Raw genomic sequence first — 14,120 nt, 5'->3', positions numbered from 1 at the left:
TGCTGCAAGTGTTTTTCTTTGAATTCAATTCAACTTTATTTATATAGCGCCAAATCACAACAATGGCCGCCTCAAGGAGCTTTATATCTCATGAACCCCTATGAGCAAGCACTTTGGCAACAGTGGGGAGGAAAAACTCCCTTTTAACAGGAAGAAACCTGGCAGAACCAGGCTCAGGGAGGGGCGGCCATCGGAAAAATACTTCAACCTTCAGCAGTGTAAAAACTTGGACAACAAACACATTTTTCCCCAAGTCTTTTAATTTATTTCATCTAAATTTAAATAATTTTCTCATTTTTTTCTAAACTAAGTTCTAACAAAGAAGTAAAAATCTACGCTTTAGAGTGACAAAATAGTTATATAAATATTAATTAAATACTAAGCAGATATATATTTTAACACTGAAATCCAATAAATGAGAACATGTGGTATATGTATTTTTATTACACAATAGCTAATCTAGCAGTTTTCTTCTGTTGAAGAAAATGCAAAAAAACAAAAAACCATTAAATAAATTTACAGAGATCCAATCATCATCTTCGTTCTAATATATACAGCGCACTGAAATTAAACACGAACCACAACAGCAGACTGTGATAGTGATCAATGACAGATCAGTGCGAAAGGTTAAGTGCCAAATGAGGTGAGACCGAGAATGCGGTGCAAAAACAAGTCAGTTTAACTCAAGTGTGCATGTATCGTTTGACATCTTACAGGCTACTGTGGCATACAAAAAATAAAAAAATTAAAAATTAAATCTGACAGTGAGGTCAGTTAAATTATTACGATTGTTACACAATGACTTTAAAAAATGTAACAACATGGCACAAGGCAAGCTGTGATATTAGAATCAGTATACTGAATCCGATCCCGCTCGACTCCATACAATGGTTAAGACAAATGAGACGCACTCGACTCGTGCACTGAAACAATACTTTCAGCATATTGCTTAAAACGTTACGACCCGCACACTAGCTGAGGTGATTCATCAAGCAGCCGACTTGTCGCTTGTCAACACGGCCCTCCTTAGGCTACAAGTGTCGTCTACACATGTGCAAATATAAATCTGAAAACCACAAACTGCAAACAGACGACCGCGGTGAGGAGGAAACTGTCTGCACAAACTAAAAGCCCTAAGTCTGATGCTTCATCCGTGCGATTACAGTGTATTCTCTACTGATAAGCTGTATGAGGCATTTAAGTAGCAGTCTGTCAGGAAGGCAGGGCATTCGAGGTATTTCATGCTTTTATGACCAGTGCCAAACAAAAAAGAAAAAAAAAAACGTTAGAAAAACAATTCCTGCGTGTCTACTTTTGATAGACGCCTAAAGTGTAAGAAAAAAACAAAACAAAACAACAAAAATAAAACAGGCACATTACACAACTTGACCAAAAATAATAAAAAAAATAAAATAATTGCACATCTTGCAACAATAACAGGTTTATGAACAGTAAATATGAAACCGGTTTTCACTATAAATAAAGCTCTGGTAAGTTTGTATTTTAATAATTGTGCTTAGTAGAAATGAGGCATTATGGCCGCGGACAGACAGGCGAAAAAAAGGAAAAATAAAATATCCCTGCAGCAGAGGGATCCAGTCTCATTCATATAAAGTGGTGGGCAATGTTTCTGGTATGTTTAGGTCTTCTTGTTCCTGTAGAGGTGACGCGTTATACTGCCCCAAGAGGGGTGGGTGGGGGGGGTCACTGAATGGTTTGATGAGGATAAAAACGATGGTGTCAGGGCTCTCACTTTAGGGCCTTGAGCAATCATGTTGGTTTCTCCTTTAATTTGTTGCCTGTTTCCATAAGCATGGGTGCAATGCTAGTGTTGACTGTTTTAATGAAAGTGTAACTAGAACTGAGGAGATCCAGGTCCAACGATACATTAAACAAATTTACAATTAAATTAAATTTACCATTAGAAAAAGAAAAAAACATTTAGAGTATAACGCTCAGAGAGAAATGAGGTTTGTTAACATCAAACTGCTACAATCAATGTACGTTTTAGGCACTGGCACTGAAATGTGACTGATGCTTTTCAAAGATGAAAGAAAAACAAAACAAAACACAACCCAAAAACAACTATGCTCAGTTTGAGAACAGATTTTCTAGAATGTATTACACATCAGGTACGTTCCTTTTAAAGGTTAACCCTGAGTGCTAACAATAACACACCATCCTTGGCTCGCTCGGTCCTGCCTATTCTGAAAATTAATGAGTAACCAATCGACTGATGAGAAATCACTCAAAGGCTACATGAGTTTTAGAAGACAGCTTTTACAACATTCAGAAAGTTTTTCCTAATAAAATATGCGAATAAAAATAAGAATAAATTAATAAATACATCCATTTTAGCATACGATGTCACTCGACGTGAATGTCAATATTGAATATTATTAGCAGTACGACTATTTATTTCGTAATATGGTTTCAGTTAATCACTTTGACCTTTCAACACACCCAGAGGTATTTGACTTAAAATTAACCGGCCTGCCTGATATGAGGAAGGCGAGCAGTCCCTCAACACTGATGGCAGAGCTAACAAAAAGATTCAGAGTTATATACAGTTTGTATATTTAGTTTCCTAGGGAACTCACAGAGGCACTGAACACAATTATACATAGCGAGAGTTATAACAGTACTGTTGTACAAAAATGTGTCATCGGCTTTATGTTCTTACACGAACCTTCTCTGTTCACTTTGGTTGGCTGGTTCATCATTGAGGAATGAGTGAATACTAATCTTTTCATCACCTGCCCGGTTTTAAGGGATCCAGTGTATCCATGGGAAACATTCAGGCCTTATTAAAAGCTGACTAACAATCCCTCTGGAGATGTCCCATTGATGTCACCATCTGTTTTTTTTTTTTTTTTTTTTGGAGGTAAGACTGGAAGTCAGTGATGAAAAGTGCATATCTTCAAAGGAGCATCTGTTAGAACCAAGGAGCACTTTCTGAAAAAAAATAAGTACTGTTTTACAATTACTGATCGAGGGATAAATAACACAAGCATATGAGGACCATATGTCCTCTTCTTTTATATGCCATTTAGTACTTCTTTAAAGAAAAGACCCCACGTCAAGGTCCATAAATGCATTAGCGTCCATGTTAAATGAGGAGTCGAAGGTCTGGGTGTTCTGGTGCATCTTCTGATGGTGCCGCAGGTTGGACTTGCTGGAAAAGCTCTTGTCGCACAGCAGGCAGGCAAAAGGCTTCTCTTTGGTGTGTATCCTTCGGTGACATATGAGCTGAGTGGACACCCGGAACGCCTTCCCACACTCCAGGCACTGGTAGCGCTTGGGCTCTGTGTGAATCCGTCGGTGGTTCTTCAGGGCCATCAGGTTGGTGAACTCCTTCTGGCACACTGAGCAGAAGAAGGAGCCCGTCTTGTGGCTGTTCTTGTGGTTGAGGAGGGAGCCGGCGTGACGGTAAGTACGCCCACAGTGCTCGCAGACGTGGCTCTTCTCCTCTGTCGCAGAAATGTTGTTGTTCTTCTCTGAATTAGGAATGCTTCCTGGAATATGGGACAAAGGTGGTGGAACTTCACTGTGCATCCCTCCCATTCCCATGGACTGACTGACTCCTGAGTCCCAGCAGAGGTTGTTATCTATAGCGTCATCCTGGTCTTGTTGGTAGTGGTCCTGAGCCACGTGGTGCATGTTATGGTGCTCCTGATAGCTGGCTGCGTCGGGAAAGCTCTGCTGGCACAAGCTGCAGACCACAACCTGGTCCTTTGAGTGCACCTCCATGTGGCTCTGTAGGTGGGTGACCAGACAGAAGGTCTTGCCACACTCGGGGCAGCATTGACGCCTCATCTGGGAGTGTATCTGCAGAGTGACGGGATCGGGAAATGTTTGGAGACACAAGGTGCAGTGGTGGAGGCTTTCGGAGTGTGTCTTTTTATGATTGAGAAGGGAGCCCGCATGGCGATAGGAGCGCCCACACAAGTCACACCTGTGGCAAGAAATAAATAAAATTAACAAACAACAACAGGACACTGCAACTCAAAATATGTTAACCAACAGTGAATGATTTATAAAACTATTTGTGACATTACAGTTAATGTTCGGTACATTGCAGAATCAAACTAGAATTACTGTCTCATAACCTCATACCCTTATTAACCAGACAAGTTATAGCCGAAGCCCACAGGCAGCAGTTTTTGTATTTTTCACACAAATCCTATGAAGCAAAGTGTTGCAAAAAAGCTCTCAGTGCTCAGCTTTTCCCCCCCTCTCCCACTGGTCTCACCGTACTTTCAGTCCAAAACTTGTCGAACATCACATAAATCAACTTTAACCTTGATGCACACTCAATCATCCAGGTAAGGAAATCCCCCAAAGTTGATTCTGTTCATTTGGACGTAGCATTTTCAGTGTGAGAAATCTTTAGTCAGTCATCAAAGTGGCTTCTTCAGTCTCAGCTGACTGCAGGTTTCCCCAACCTTTTTAAACAAGACATTTGCATAATGACTGAAATCACCCCCACAGATACAGCGGCCAGGGAAGCAGAAGAACATCATATCAAGAAGGCCCTGAGTAAATGTGGTAAGCCACCTAAAGTATTCTCCAAGGCGATCCAGGAGAGATCAGCTGCTGCCTAAACAAACACCCTTAGTGATCCCTTATGTGTCAGGAGTATCTGAACAGCTTAGATGCATTTTCTCAAAACACCGCGTCTCTGTGGCTTTTAAACCCCAAAACGCGCTGCGCCAAAAACTGGTCCATCTCAAGGATCGGGTCCCCCTGACACACACAGAATAATGTAGTGCATGCTGTTAAGTGTCAGGAGGGTTGCTGTGATCCATTCCTCATCAGGGAAACCAAACAACCTCTGACCTTGGATGGCACATCACAGAAGAGCTAACTCATCAGGCAAGCACTCTGCCATCTATTAACACCTATAGGCCAGTAGCCACTCTTTCAATGATGGGGATGTACACATCCTGGACAGGGAGGAACGCTGGTTTGAGCGAGGAGTCAAGGAGGCCATTTATGTGAAAAAGGAAAGACCATCTCTAAATCAAGGAGGCATAAGGGTACATCTTTCACCATTTCGCAACGCTGTGATTGCAGCCATTCCCCAACTCTGTGAATGATACTCACAGCCATAGGTCAAAGAGTGTTTGAGAGGAGTGTTGTGACAATAAGGTCACTGATGCTTTCAAAAAACAAACAAACAAACAAACAAACCAAAAAAAAGAGATTGTCCATTGACCTTTTGGATATGAACATTTATCATTTTAAACATTTTTGTATATTTCTGATCATAATTATTGAAAGAATTCTCTAGTTGTAGCTAAACAAGGTCACAATGACATCTGACCTCCAAATTATTACCACTTCATCCTCACATTCAAACTCAAATGATATCAGGTTAACAAGAATGGGATAGAAGGTTTTACAATTAAATTTATGCACAACTTTAAAACAAAATGCTTTAAACCATGGCTGCTGTTAGCACTCATACTTAAAAATGAAGCTGTCAGTACTCTCTAGCAAAATTTGTTGCAGTGATATTGTTTCTTATGCAAACACAAGTTGCTTAATATGCATGAAAAAAATCCCAGCTTTGTCTGCGTCAGTTTAGCAGGGGATAACGTATCAGTCTGGCCAAAGTCAGGCTTTATCAAAATGACACACACACACAAAAAAATAATCAACAAGTGAAAGAATTAGAAAACCACTCCAATAATAATTAATAGAAAAGACTTACATGAAACACTTGTCTCCTCTCTCTGACTGCTGGACTCCAGATCCTGCGTTCTCCTGACCTCTGCGGCAGCGATGCCTCTTCAAGCCAGACCTGCCCTGGAAGCTTTTCCCACATGAAGAGCAGCTAAAGTGATTCACCGCCCGATTGTGGACCCTCTGGTGATTGTGCAGAATGCTGGCGAGACGGAAGGCCTTTCCGCATGTCAGACACACGTATTTCTTCTTTTGCGTGTGGATGCGTGTGTGATTGCGCAAAGCCATGGGGTTAGTGAAGGGCTTAGAACAGAAGTTGCAACAGTAGTGCCCCGTCTTGTGGGTATTTTTGTGATTCAACAGTGAGCCTGCATGGCGATAGCTGCGATTACATATGTTGCACCTGAAAGGTCGCTCCTCTTTATTTGGAAACGTATTTAAATCTGCTTCCCTGCTACCCGAAGGTTGATCACAGGTGTGGGCTGCCAGCTGGTCTGCAGAGAAAAAGGCCTGTTTACATTCCTTACACTTAAAGGCTTTAGATTTTAGACCCCTTCTGACTCCAGACCTATCTTTTCTGAGGTCTCCACAGACATGAGCTAAAAGCTGCTTCCTTCCTCTAAAGCCCTTTCCACAGTTTTGGCAAGAGTGCCTTTTATATGCAAAGTGGGTGCGTAAGTGGTTCTTCATTGCTAGCTGGTTGGTGTAAGTGTTGTTGCAAACTGCGCAGGAATATTGACCCGTTTTATGAGAGTTTCTATGGTTAACCAAACTTCCTGCATGGCGATACGTGCGACCACACTGGTCACAGGCAAAAGGTCGTCGGTCACCTGCATCCTCCGATTTCACTGACATCTCCGACTTTGTCTGCGTTTCTCTTTCTTCAGTTGGCTCCTTGCAGCGCAGAGCAGAATTACAATCCTGATTGGCATCTGAAGCTAAGGGCTGCATTCCTCCATCTGACCTGGTCCCATTCATCTGCATAAGGGCCTGGATCTGGCTATTGAGTTCCTGGATTTTGGCTTGGTTCTCTTTGTGCCTTCTCAGGTGATTCAGTAGCTGCTTCTGAATTTTGAAAGCTTTCCCACACTCGTGACACGTATGCCTAAGGAAGGAGACAAGGGTTATAGTTAATTCTATGTTTGAAAAACTGGGCACAATCTCCACAACGACAGAACACTTTGACTCCGTGACAGACAAAAACACAAATCCGACCCTATAAGCAAAGCTTTGTTTTTAATCCCTTCTTTCCAACAAGCACAGATCATCTATAAAATTAATTAATAGTATTAATAGTGTGCATTCATGCCAAACTAACCTCTTAATATCAAAATGGGATCTCTGATGATTTTTAAGGGCCAGCAGGTTGTAGAAGCGTTTCTGGCAGACGAGACATCTGAAGACACCCGTTTTGTGTGACTTTTTGTGGTTGAGGAGGGAGCCAGCGTGCCTGTATGACCGGCCACACTGATCACACTTGTATTGACGTTTCTCAGTATTGACCATGTCTTTGTCAGCACCCGTGTCTTGGTGCTGGGCAACCTTGTTTACTTTCACTTCCTCCTTGCTGTCCACTAACTCCTGTTTCCTCTCAGCTGTGCAGTTGTGGTTCTCAAGATGATGGTAGCTGGTGCAAAAGATGCCACAGCTTCCACAGATGATGTTTTGCGCTTCCTCCTTGCTTTCAGAAACATCATTATTAATGTGGAAAGGTTTAACATTATCTACCTGGTCCTGATTGTGCACAAGCTGATGAGCAATCAAGTCTTGCTGATTGGCAAAACTTTCCCCACATGTACTACAGATCATCATTTCTCCTAACTCCCCATCTTTCAAATCTTCATGAGAGGATGTGGAAGAAGGACCTGAGCTTGTAGGAGTGCCGTGGGATTGTGTGTGCCCTCGGAGATGGCTCCTGAGAGCCCTCATGGTTGTGTAGCTGTTGCCACATATGGAGCACTGATAAAGGTCACCATCATCTTCCTCATCTGTGTTAACATCTTCTTGGCCACTGTTCAGCCGTTCACTTCCAACATTTTCTTGGAAATTTTGTTCAAAGTGACTTTGGTTGTGGCTAGCATTCAGACCCTGGAACTCAACATTAATTCCTGGATTTCCAACTTCACAATGGCCATTACTGACCTGGAAGTTTAAACTGTTGTGATAGTCACCATTAGTACTGTTATGTTGCTGATTCAGCAATGGGCAGCTGTGAGACTTAATCCCTGCAATATCTGCAAATGTCTCACCACAGTCTGCACACATGTGCCTCTGCATCAGGTGTTCATTGTGAGGTAGATGCACAGTCATATCCTGGGAGAAGTCCTGATTAAACTGCTCGTGGTACAGTGCTCCATTCCTGCCATCAATTCCATTCTCCTGATCCATACAAAGCACAGGATGAGCACTGTTCTCTTCTTCATCCTGGGAGGAGAAGCAGCCCTGCTGGTTATCCAAAGTCAGAGGCTCTGAGGAGAGCCAGTCTCCCTCAGCACTGAGATTAAGAGAAGACGGCTGAGCTTTGTGGAGGCGAAGATGACTTTTGAGGGCTGCCAGGTGAGGGTAATTCTTCCTGCAGATGGAACACTGGTAAATCCCAACCTGATGTGACCTTTTGTGGTTGATGAGGCTCCCAGAGTGCCGGTAGCTTTTACCGCAGATCTGACACTTGAAGGGACGCTCATCAGAATCTACAGTTGAAGTCTCTTCAATTTCAGGTGCATTGCAATTATTTTGTGTGGGCATCAGGGTAGGACTGAGAGTGTTTGTGTCCATGATTGGGGGATCTCCCTGAGTGCTATTGGACGATGGGGTTTGATTACTGGAGCAGTCAGAGTACATGTGAGCGTTACTTCTAATCTTCTCTTGTGTATCAAAGTCTCCATGACTATCCATTGATGACACCGGAGGAATATTGTTTATAGGAGAAGCATAAAAGTTGGACTCGGGTGAAGCAATACTGTTTTCATATGATACACTGTGGCTCTCTGACAATGGATCTTGAAGACCAAATGACAGAGATGAAGAGTTATGCATTTGGATGTGTTCCTGGAACTCCTCATTGTTTGGGAAAAGTACCTGACATAAATGACAAAAGTTTACTGGAGCATCTTGGCTCTGAGGTGAAAACTGGTCAAGAAGTGTGCCTGCGTATGACCCACCTGTCGAAGTGAGGTCAGTCCCGCCTCTCGCCTTGTGTGTTCGCTGATGGCTGTAAAGGGCAGCCATGTTACTGAACAGTTTGAAACATACTGTGCACTCAAATGTTCCCACTTGGTGAGTCTTTTTATGGTTGGTCAGGCTTCGATGGTGTATGTATGACTTGTCACATAAATCACACCTGAATGGTCGATTTACTGCATCCTCTGAGGTCTCCGATTGCACATTATAAACAATCTCAGCCTTGTCCTCAGATGGGCCATTTACTGTGGAAATCCCAACGCTGGCCAAGTGCTCACTAAGATGATGTGGGTGATCGTTTTCAAGTTCATGTCTGTTTTTATATGAGGAATATTCCGTGTCCACCTTCCGATATGACTGCTCTTTTGCTTGTCTGGCAAAATGAACCCTCTGATGTGTAGCCAGCTGCGTTGCCAGGCGAAAAGCTTTTCCACATTCCGCACAGGAATACTTTTTAAGGGAAGTGTGGCTCCGGAGATGACTCTTCAGGGCCGAGGCATTAGAGTTTTCTTTTCCACATATATTACACTGAAAAGAACCTACTTCGTGAGTCTTTTTGTGGTTAGTTAGGCTACCAGCATGCCTATAACCACGTCCACATTCATCACATTTAAACTTGCGTTCTTCATCTCGCTCCTGATGGCACTCCATATGTTCGACTAGACTGGGCATACTGGGACACACCATACCACACTGTTTGCAAGGAAAACCTGTTGTCCTGCCATGGTCTTGCAAAGCCATCACAAGATATGGACTGAATTAAGTGCGCCAGACACAAAATAGGGCGGAAATGCATTAGATGCCTTTCTTATCCATATAAAAAGAAGGCAGTTCTTTATAATATGATGCAAGGACTCTCTATGGGATATAGCCACAGAAATACGTCAAAAACAGGTCCCATCAGATCACTGAAGTGAGTTGAATTTGAAGAATCCAGAGAAATGGAGCTGTGGAGAACAGAAACAGTATTAGTTTTATAAAGCACGTCAAATTAGACACTTTAGGACGCCGCAGATAACTCATTACTATTAAACTCATACAAATGAAAAGTACAAACTTTTAGATAACTATATTACAGAGTTAATGTGTTACCACCAGTAGTCAACATGCATGAGGGAAGACGTAATAGCGGAGTGTAAACAGTCTGACAGGTTTTGCTATACCTCTGCACCAACAGGCTAACTGAACTAGCTATGTCAATACACCAGGAAAACAACGCCTGTCAATGCAAATGTACTGACACTGCAAATCCGCATCACTCTCCACATCGTGATCAAAAGCGGAGCGGATTATGCACGCTGTCGTTGAGTTTTTAGGAAGAGGAAGAAACTTAAATATGAATGGTTTCAAAATGCAGTGAGCTAACATTAGCGGAGTGTGAGCTAGCATCATCTTGGCTAGCTAAACAAACATTGCACCTACTGCAGCAGAAAGCGTTTTTAAACGCGAAACTCCAAAGACCAGCGACTGCACGGAGTTTAATACCTGCGGGAGTAGTTATTCCAAGCGAGCCCCAAAGACCTATATTCACTCGCTTTTTTTAAAAAAAAAATCACTTTTGTGTAAAGGGCAGCCCCCCTTTTTCCAATTGTCTTTTTTCTTCCATCCCCATTTCCACATTGCGCTTGTTGCTAGGAAACAGGAAATGTGCAACAGAGAAATAATTCCCTCTCAAAAGTAACTCTACTAGCTCAAGATGCAGCAGCTAATCGATAAACCGGTAAAAAAAATAATTATACATATATATATATAATACGTTGTTTTTAAGCAAATAAAAAGCAGGAGGTGAATGTTCATTTTTAGTTCATTCTCAAAATATCTTACATAATCCGCCCCAAAACATACTGGTTAGCTAAAATAGCTAGATTTGCATTTAAGTTGAGCAGTTGGGCAAGCATCTTTCCATTTTAACACACAATTGTCGAACTTTATTGGGACTGTAGTATCTTACTAGAGGGCTTATTGTACATTTATGATGTGTGTTATAAAATAAAATTTTATAATTAAACGTATTACACGCTTGGCTTTCCAAGAGCTGTCGTCATCATGGTCCTAGAGCCGTCCGCTCTCGCACAGCCAGTCAACGGCAGCCACCGTGTCTCACAGTAAACGAAGCCCTTTACCGAACGGCGATTAATGCCCTGATTCCGGTAAGATCGACTTTTGTTTTTCTAATACACGCAAGCAACTAACTTAGCTAAATACATGCTGTACATGTACAGTAATGATGATGATGGCACTGTGGAATGAATCGGTACAGCCGGTCCTAAAGCCAGCCATTTTGAGTTAGTGAAAATATCTAGCAAGCTAAAGCTAGCGGAGGGGTATACGTACATAACACGCCCGGGCTGCTCGTAGTACCATCACCCTAAGCTGCGATCTCTGGTGTTTTTCTCTGGTCGTGCACATGCCACTTGTTCATCTTCATGCACTATGATCTCTGACATTACCTCGCCAACTTCCTTTGGCATTAAAGCGGCTAGCTTATTGTCCCTGAGGTCCTAATGCCAGCCATTTTGTTATTAACTGCACACCCACATATTTCTTTTATTATCTGACTGATTATTTCTTATCCCTCAAAACCCACTTTCATTAAAGTTGTACTCTTCAAATCCATAAAAGTCATAGAACTTAACACCCTCATGTCTGTGGAAGAATTTTTATCCCAAGCTGCCAATGGTGTGTTTTTATTTTTTACATTGTTATTAAACGGTACATTTTTTTGCCATCATCTTTTTTTGTAGATGTAAAGATGGCCTCTGCTCAGCCTGCAAGTCCACCTCTTGCTGCGGAGTACACCCCTCCTGTGCAGGATGAAGAGGGCCAAGAGGAAGAGGTGGAGAGGGATCAGCCTGCAAAAAAACGTGGCAGAGGCAGGCCTCCGAAAGCCAAACCCCTTTTCAAATGCACTGCATGCACAGAGGCCTTTAAGAGTCTGTCAGCTCTGCAGAGCCACAAGCAGTCGGCACATGTGAAGGAACGGCAGCAGCACCCATGTCCCGAGTGTGCCAAAACATTCTCGAGCAAGGCTCAGCTCTCAAAGCACGAGCGCACTCACTCAGCCCAGCGCCCCTTCCAGTGTCCCAGCTGTCACAAAGCTTACAAGACGCCCACAGAGCTGCGTAACCACAGCCGCTCTCACACTGGGGAGAAACCTTTTGTATGCACAGAATGTGGCAAGGCCTTCATGCAGGCGATATGCCTCAGGATCCATATGACACAGCACAGTGGAGAGCGCCCGTACTCCTGCCGTCAGTGCTCTAAGAGCTACCCAACCCTGTCCAAACTGAAGGTGCACATGCGCTCTCACACGGGAGAGAAGCCATACTTGTGTGCCGAGTGTGGGAAGAGCTTTGCTGACCCCTCAGTGTTCCGAAAGCACAGAAGGAACCACCAGGGCCATCGACCGTATGCTTGTGACGAATGCGGCAAAACATACACTGAGCTGAAGGACCTCAAAAACCACGAGCGTTCCCACACTGGGGAAAAACCCTACCTGTGTTCGGACTGCGGCAAGGCCTTCTCCCGCTCCTCCTCCCTGGCCTGCCATCAGCGCATCCACTCGCAGAATAAACCCTATAAGTGCGAGCAATGCACTAAAGGCTTCACCCAGCTTTCTTCCTATCAGTCCCATCTCCGCACTCACTCTGGTGAGAAGCCGTTTCTCTGCCCACAGTGCGGCAAGATGTTTTCAGACCCCTCCAGCTTCCGTCGGCACCAGCGAGCCCACATGGGATTCAAGCCCTACCCCTGCGATAAATGCTCCAAGAGGTTCCGGCAGCCGGCCGACCTGGCCGTACACGAGCGCGTTCACTCTGGAGAGCGCCCGTACAAATGCCAGAGCTGCGACAAGGCCTTCGTAGCTTCCTGGGATCTGCGGCGCCACATGCTCGTCCACACAGGTCTGAAGCCATTTATGTGCACAGAGTGCGACAAGTCATTTGCTGAGCGCTCCAGCCTCAACAAGCACCGGCGTGTGCACTCTGGAGAGAGGCCTTTCAAATGCGAGGAGTGTTTGAAGTCATTTGTGGTGTCCTCAAGCCTGCGCAAACACGAAAGAACTCACCTCGCTGAGCAGTCTGAGCAACAGCAGCAGCAGCAGGAGACAGAGGCTGGGTCACCCTCAGGCTTCACTGCCCACACAACTCTCCCTCAGTTCTCTTGTACTCACTGTGATGCTACATTTGGTACCTGGGAAGAAGTTCAGACCCATGAAAACCTTCACCCCATTGACTCTACCCAGTCCGTTGCCAAAATCGTGTCGCTGGGCTCGCACATCTGTAAAACCTGCCACGAGGAGTTTGCACAGCTTGCAGACTTGCAGGAGCACGAAAAGCAGCATCCCAAGCCGAGGCCGCACGTCTGCGACAGCTGCGGCAAGGGTTTCCTCAACAAATCGGGACTGCGCAAGCACCAGAAGATCCACTCCAACAGCAAACCCCACAGCTGTCCCCACTGCGGCAAAGCCTTCCTGTTCGCCGCGTACCTTCGCAAGCACTTACGGACTCACGCGGACGCCGCACCGGTTGCCACGCAGCTCGCCGACATAAACATCATTCACACAGACCCCCTGCCTTCTCCTCCGACCCCCAGTGAGGTTTCTCCCTCGTCGGTCGAGCCCGGCACCATGTCACTGACTGTCCCGACCGTGACTGTCCCCGTCACCACTTTCCAGTCTCTTCGAGAGTACTTAGTCAAAGAAGAGGGGATTTAAGCTTCTCTGTCATTTTAATTCCACACATATTTACCCCGTGGCCTTAAAGCTGTTTTTTAGATGGGTCTGACTTTTCAAAATAACTTCCTTAAGAAACATCAAAAACGCATTATCCTTATGTAAACGGTCGACATTTGGTCTTTGTTTTGTATTGCTGCAGTATTTTTAAAAACAGTTATGTGTATTATATGTTAATGTATTAAAATATACAGTATACTGTACTATAAGTACCTTACTATAAAATTGTCGTATCTGTTGTAATCTCGTCATAAAAATCCACCATAAAGAAAACAAACGAAACCAACAATTAAATCCTTGGCTTTATGGCCGACATGTTTTTATAAAACATTTTTAAATGTTTTTTTGAATCTCTTTTGTCTGAACAATTTGTAACTGCTTCACTGTGTCGCTAAAACAACTTGTCAAGCTGCAAAAGGTCGCTGGCATTCAGAAATGCCAAGAGGAATCACATTTTTATGCCAATAAAAACGTGTGTGCAACAATCAGTAATAATCGGAGATTCACTGTGTTGTGGTCC

General features: G+C 43.8%; 2 protein-coding genes across 4 annotated transcripts; one reads left to right on the top strand and one right to left on the bottom strand.

The window, feature by feature from the left end:
• Positions 1–424: 424 nt before the first annotated feature.
• Positions 425–11,302, bottom strand: znf646 (zinc finger protein 646). Of its 3 annotated transcripts, none has more exons than XM_004562443.5 (4): positions 11,203–11,302; positions 7,007–9,815; positions 5,717–6,793; positions 425–3,955 (listed from the first exon to the last, which is right to left on the bottom strand). In XM_004562443.5, exons 2-4 carry the CDS (start codon positions 9,607–9,609, stop codon positions 3,061–3,063), a joined length of 4,575 nt encoding a protein of 1,524 aa, XP_004562500.2. In that variant the 5' UTR covers positions 9,610–9,815; positions 11,203–11,302; the 3' UTR covers positions 425–3,060. The 3 variants fall into 3 exon arrangements, with proteins under 3 accessions (XP_004562500.2, XP_004562499.2, XP_004562498.2); XM_004562442.5 differs by lacking the exon at positions 11,203–11,302 and adding an exon at positions 10,885–10,986; XM_004562441.6 differs by lacking the exon at positions 11,203–11,302 and adding an exon at positions 10,354–10,504.
• Positions 10,487–14,100, top strand: znf668 (zinc finger protein 668). The gene is made up of 3 exons (XM_012922177.4): positions 10,487–10,588; positions 10,902–11,018; positions 11,613–14,100. Exon 3 carries the CDS (start codon positions 11,621–11,623, stop codon positions 13,580–13,582), a length of 1,962 nt encoding a protein of 653 aa, XP_012777631.1. The 5' UTR covers positions 10,487–10,588; positions 10,902–11,018; positions 11,613–11,620; the 3' UTR covers positions 13,583–14,100.
• The last annotated feature ends 20 nt before the right edge of the window (positions 14,101–14,120 follow it).

This window comes from Maylandia zebra, linkage group LG8 (assembly GCF_041146795.1).
Source record: "Maylandia zebra isolate NMK-2024a linkage group LG8, Mzebra_GT3a, whole genome shotgun sequence".
NCBI classification, from domain to species: domain Eukaryota; kingdom Metazoa; phylum Chordata; class Actinopteri; order Cichliformes; family Cichlidae; genus Maylandia; species Maylandia zebra.
The sequence above is the reverse complement of the archived record's forward strand: the minus strand, read 5'-3'. Positions and strand labels throughout refer to the sequence as shown.

Excerpts from the sequence above, each read along its gene's own strand:
- znf646 (XM_004562443.5), bottom strand. The coding sequence starts at position 9,609 with ATGGCTTTGCAAGACCATGGCAGGACAACAGGTTTTCCTTGCAAACAG. Across the intron at positions 6,794-7,006 it reads TCCCATTTTGATATTAAGAG|GCATACGTGTCACGAGTGTG; the intron begins GTTAGTTTGGCA and ends CTCCTTCCTTAG. Across the intron at positions 3,956-5,716 it reads AGAGGAGACAAGTGTTTCAT|GTGTGACTTGTGTGGGCGCT; the intron begins GTAAGTCTTTTC and ends TTCTTGCCACAG.
- znf668 (XM_012922177.4), top strand. The coding sequence starts at position 11,621 with ATGGCCTCTGCTCAGCCTGCAAGTCCACCTCTTGCTGCGGAGTACACC.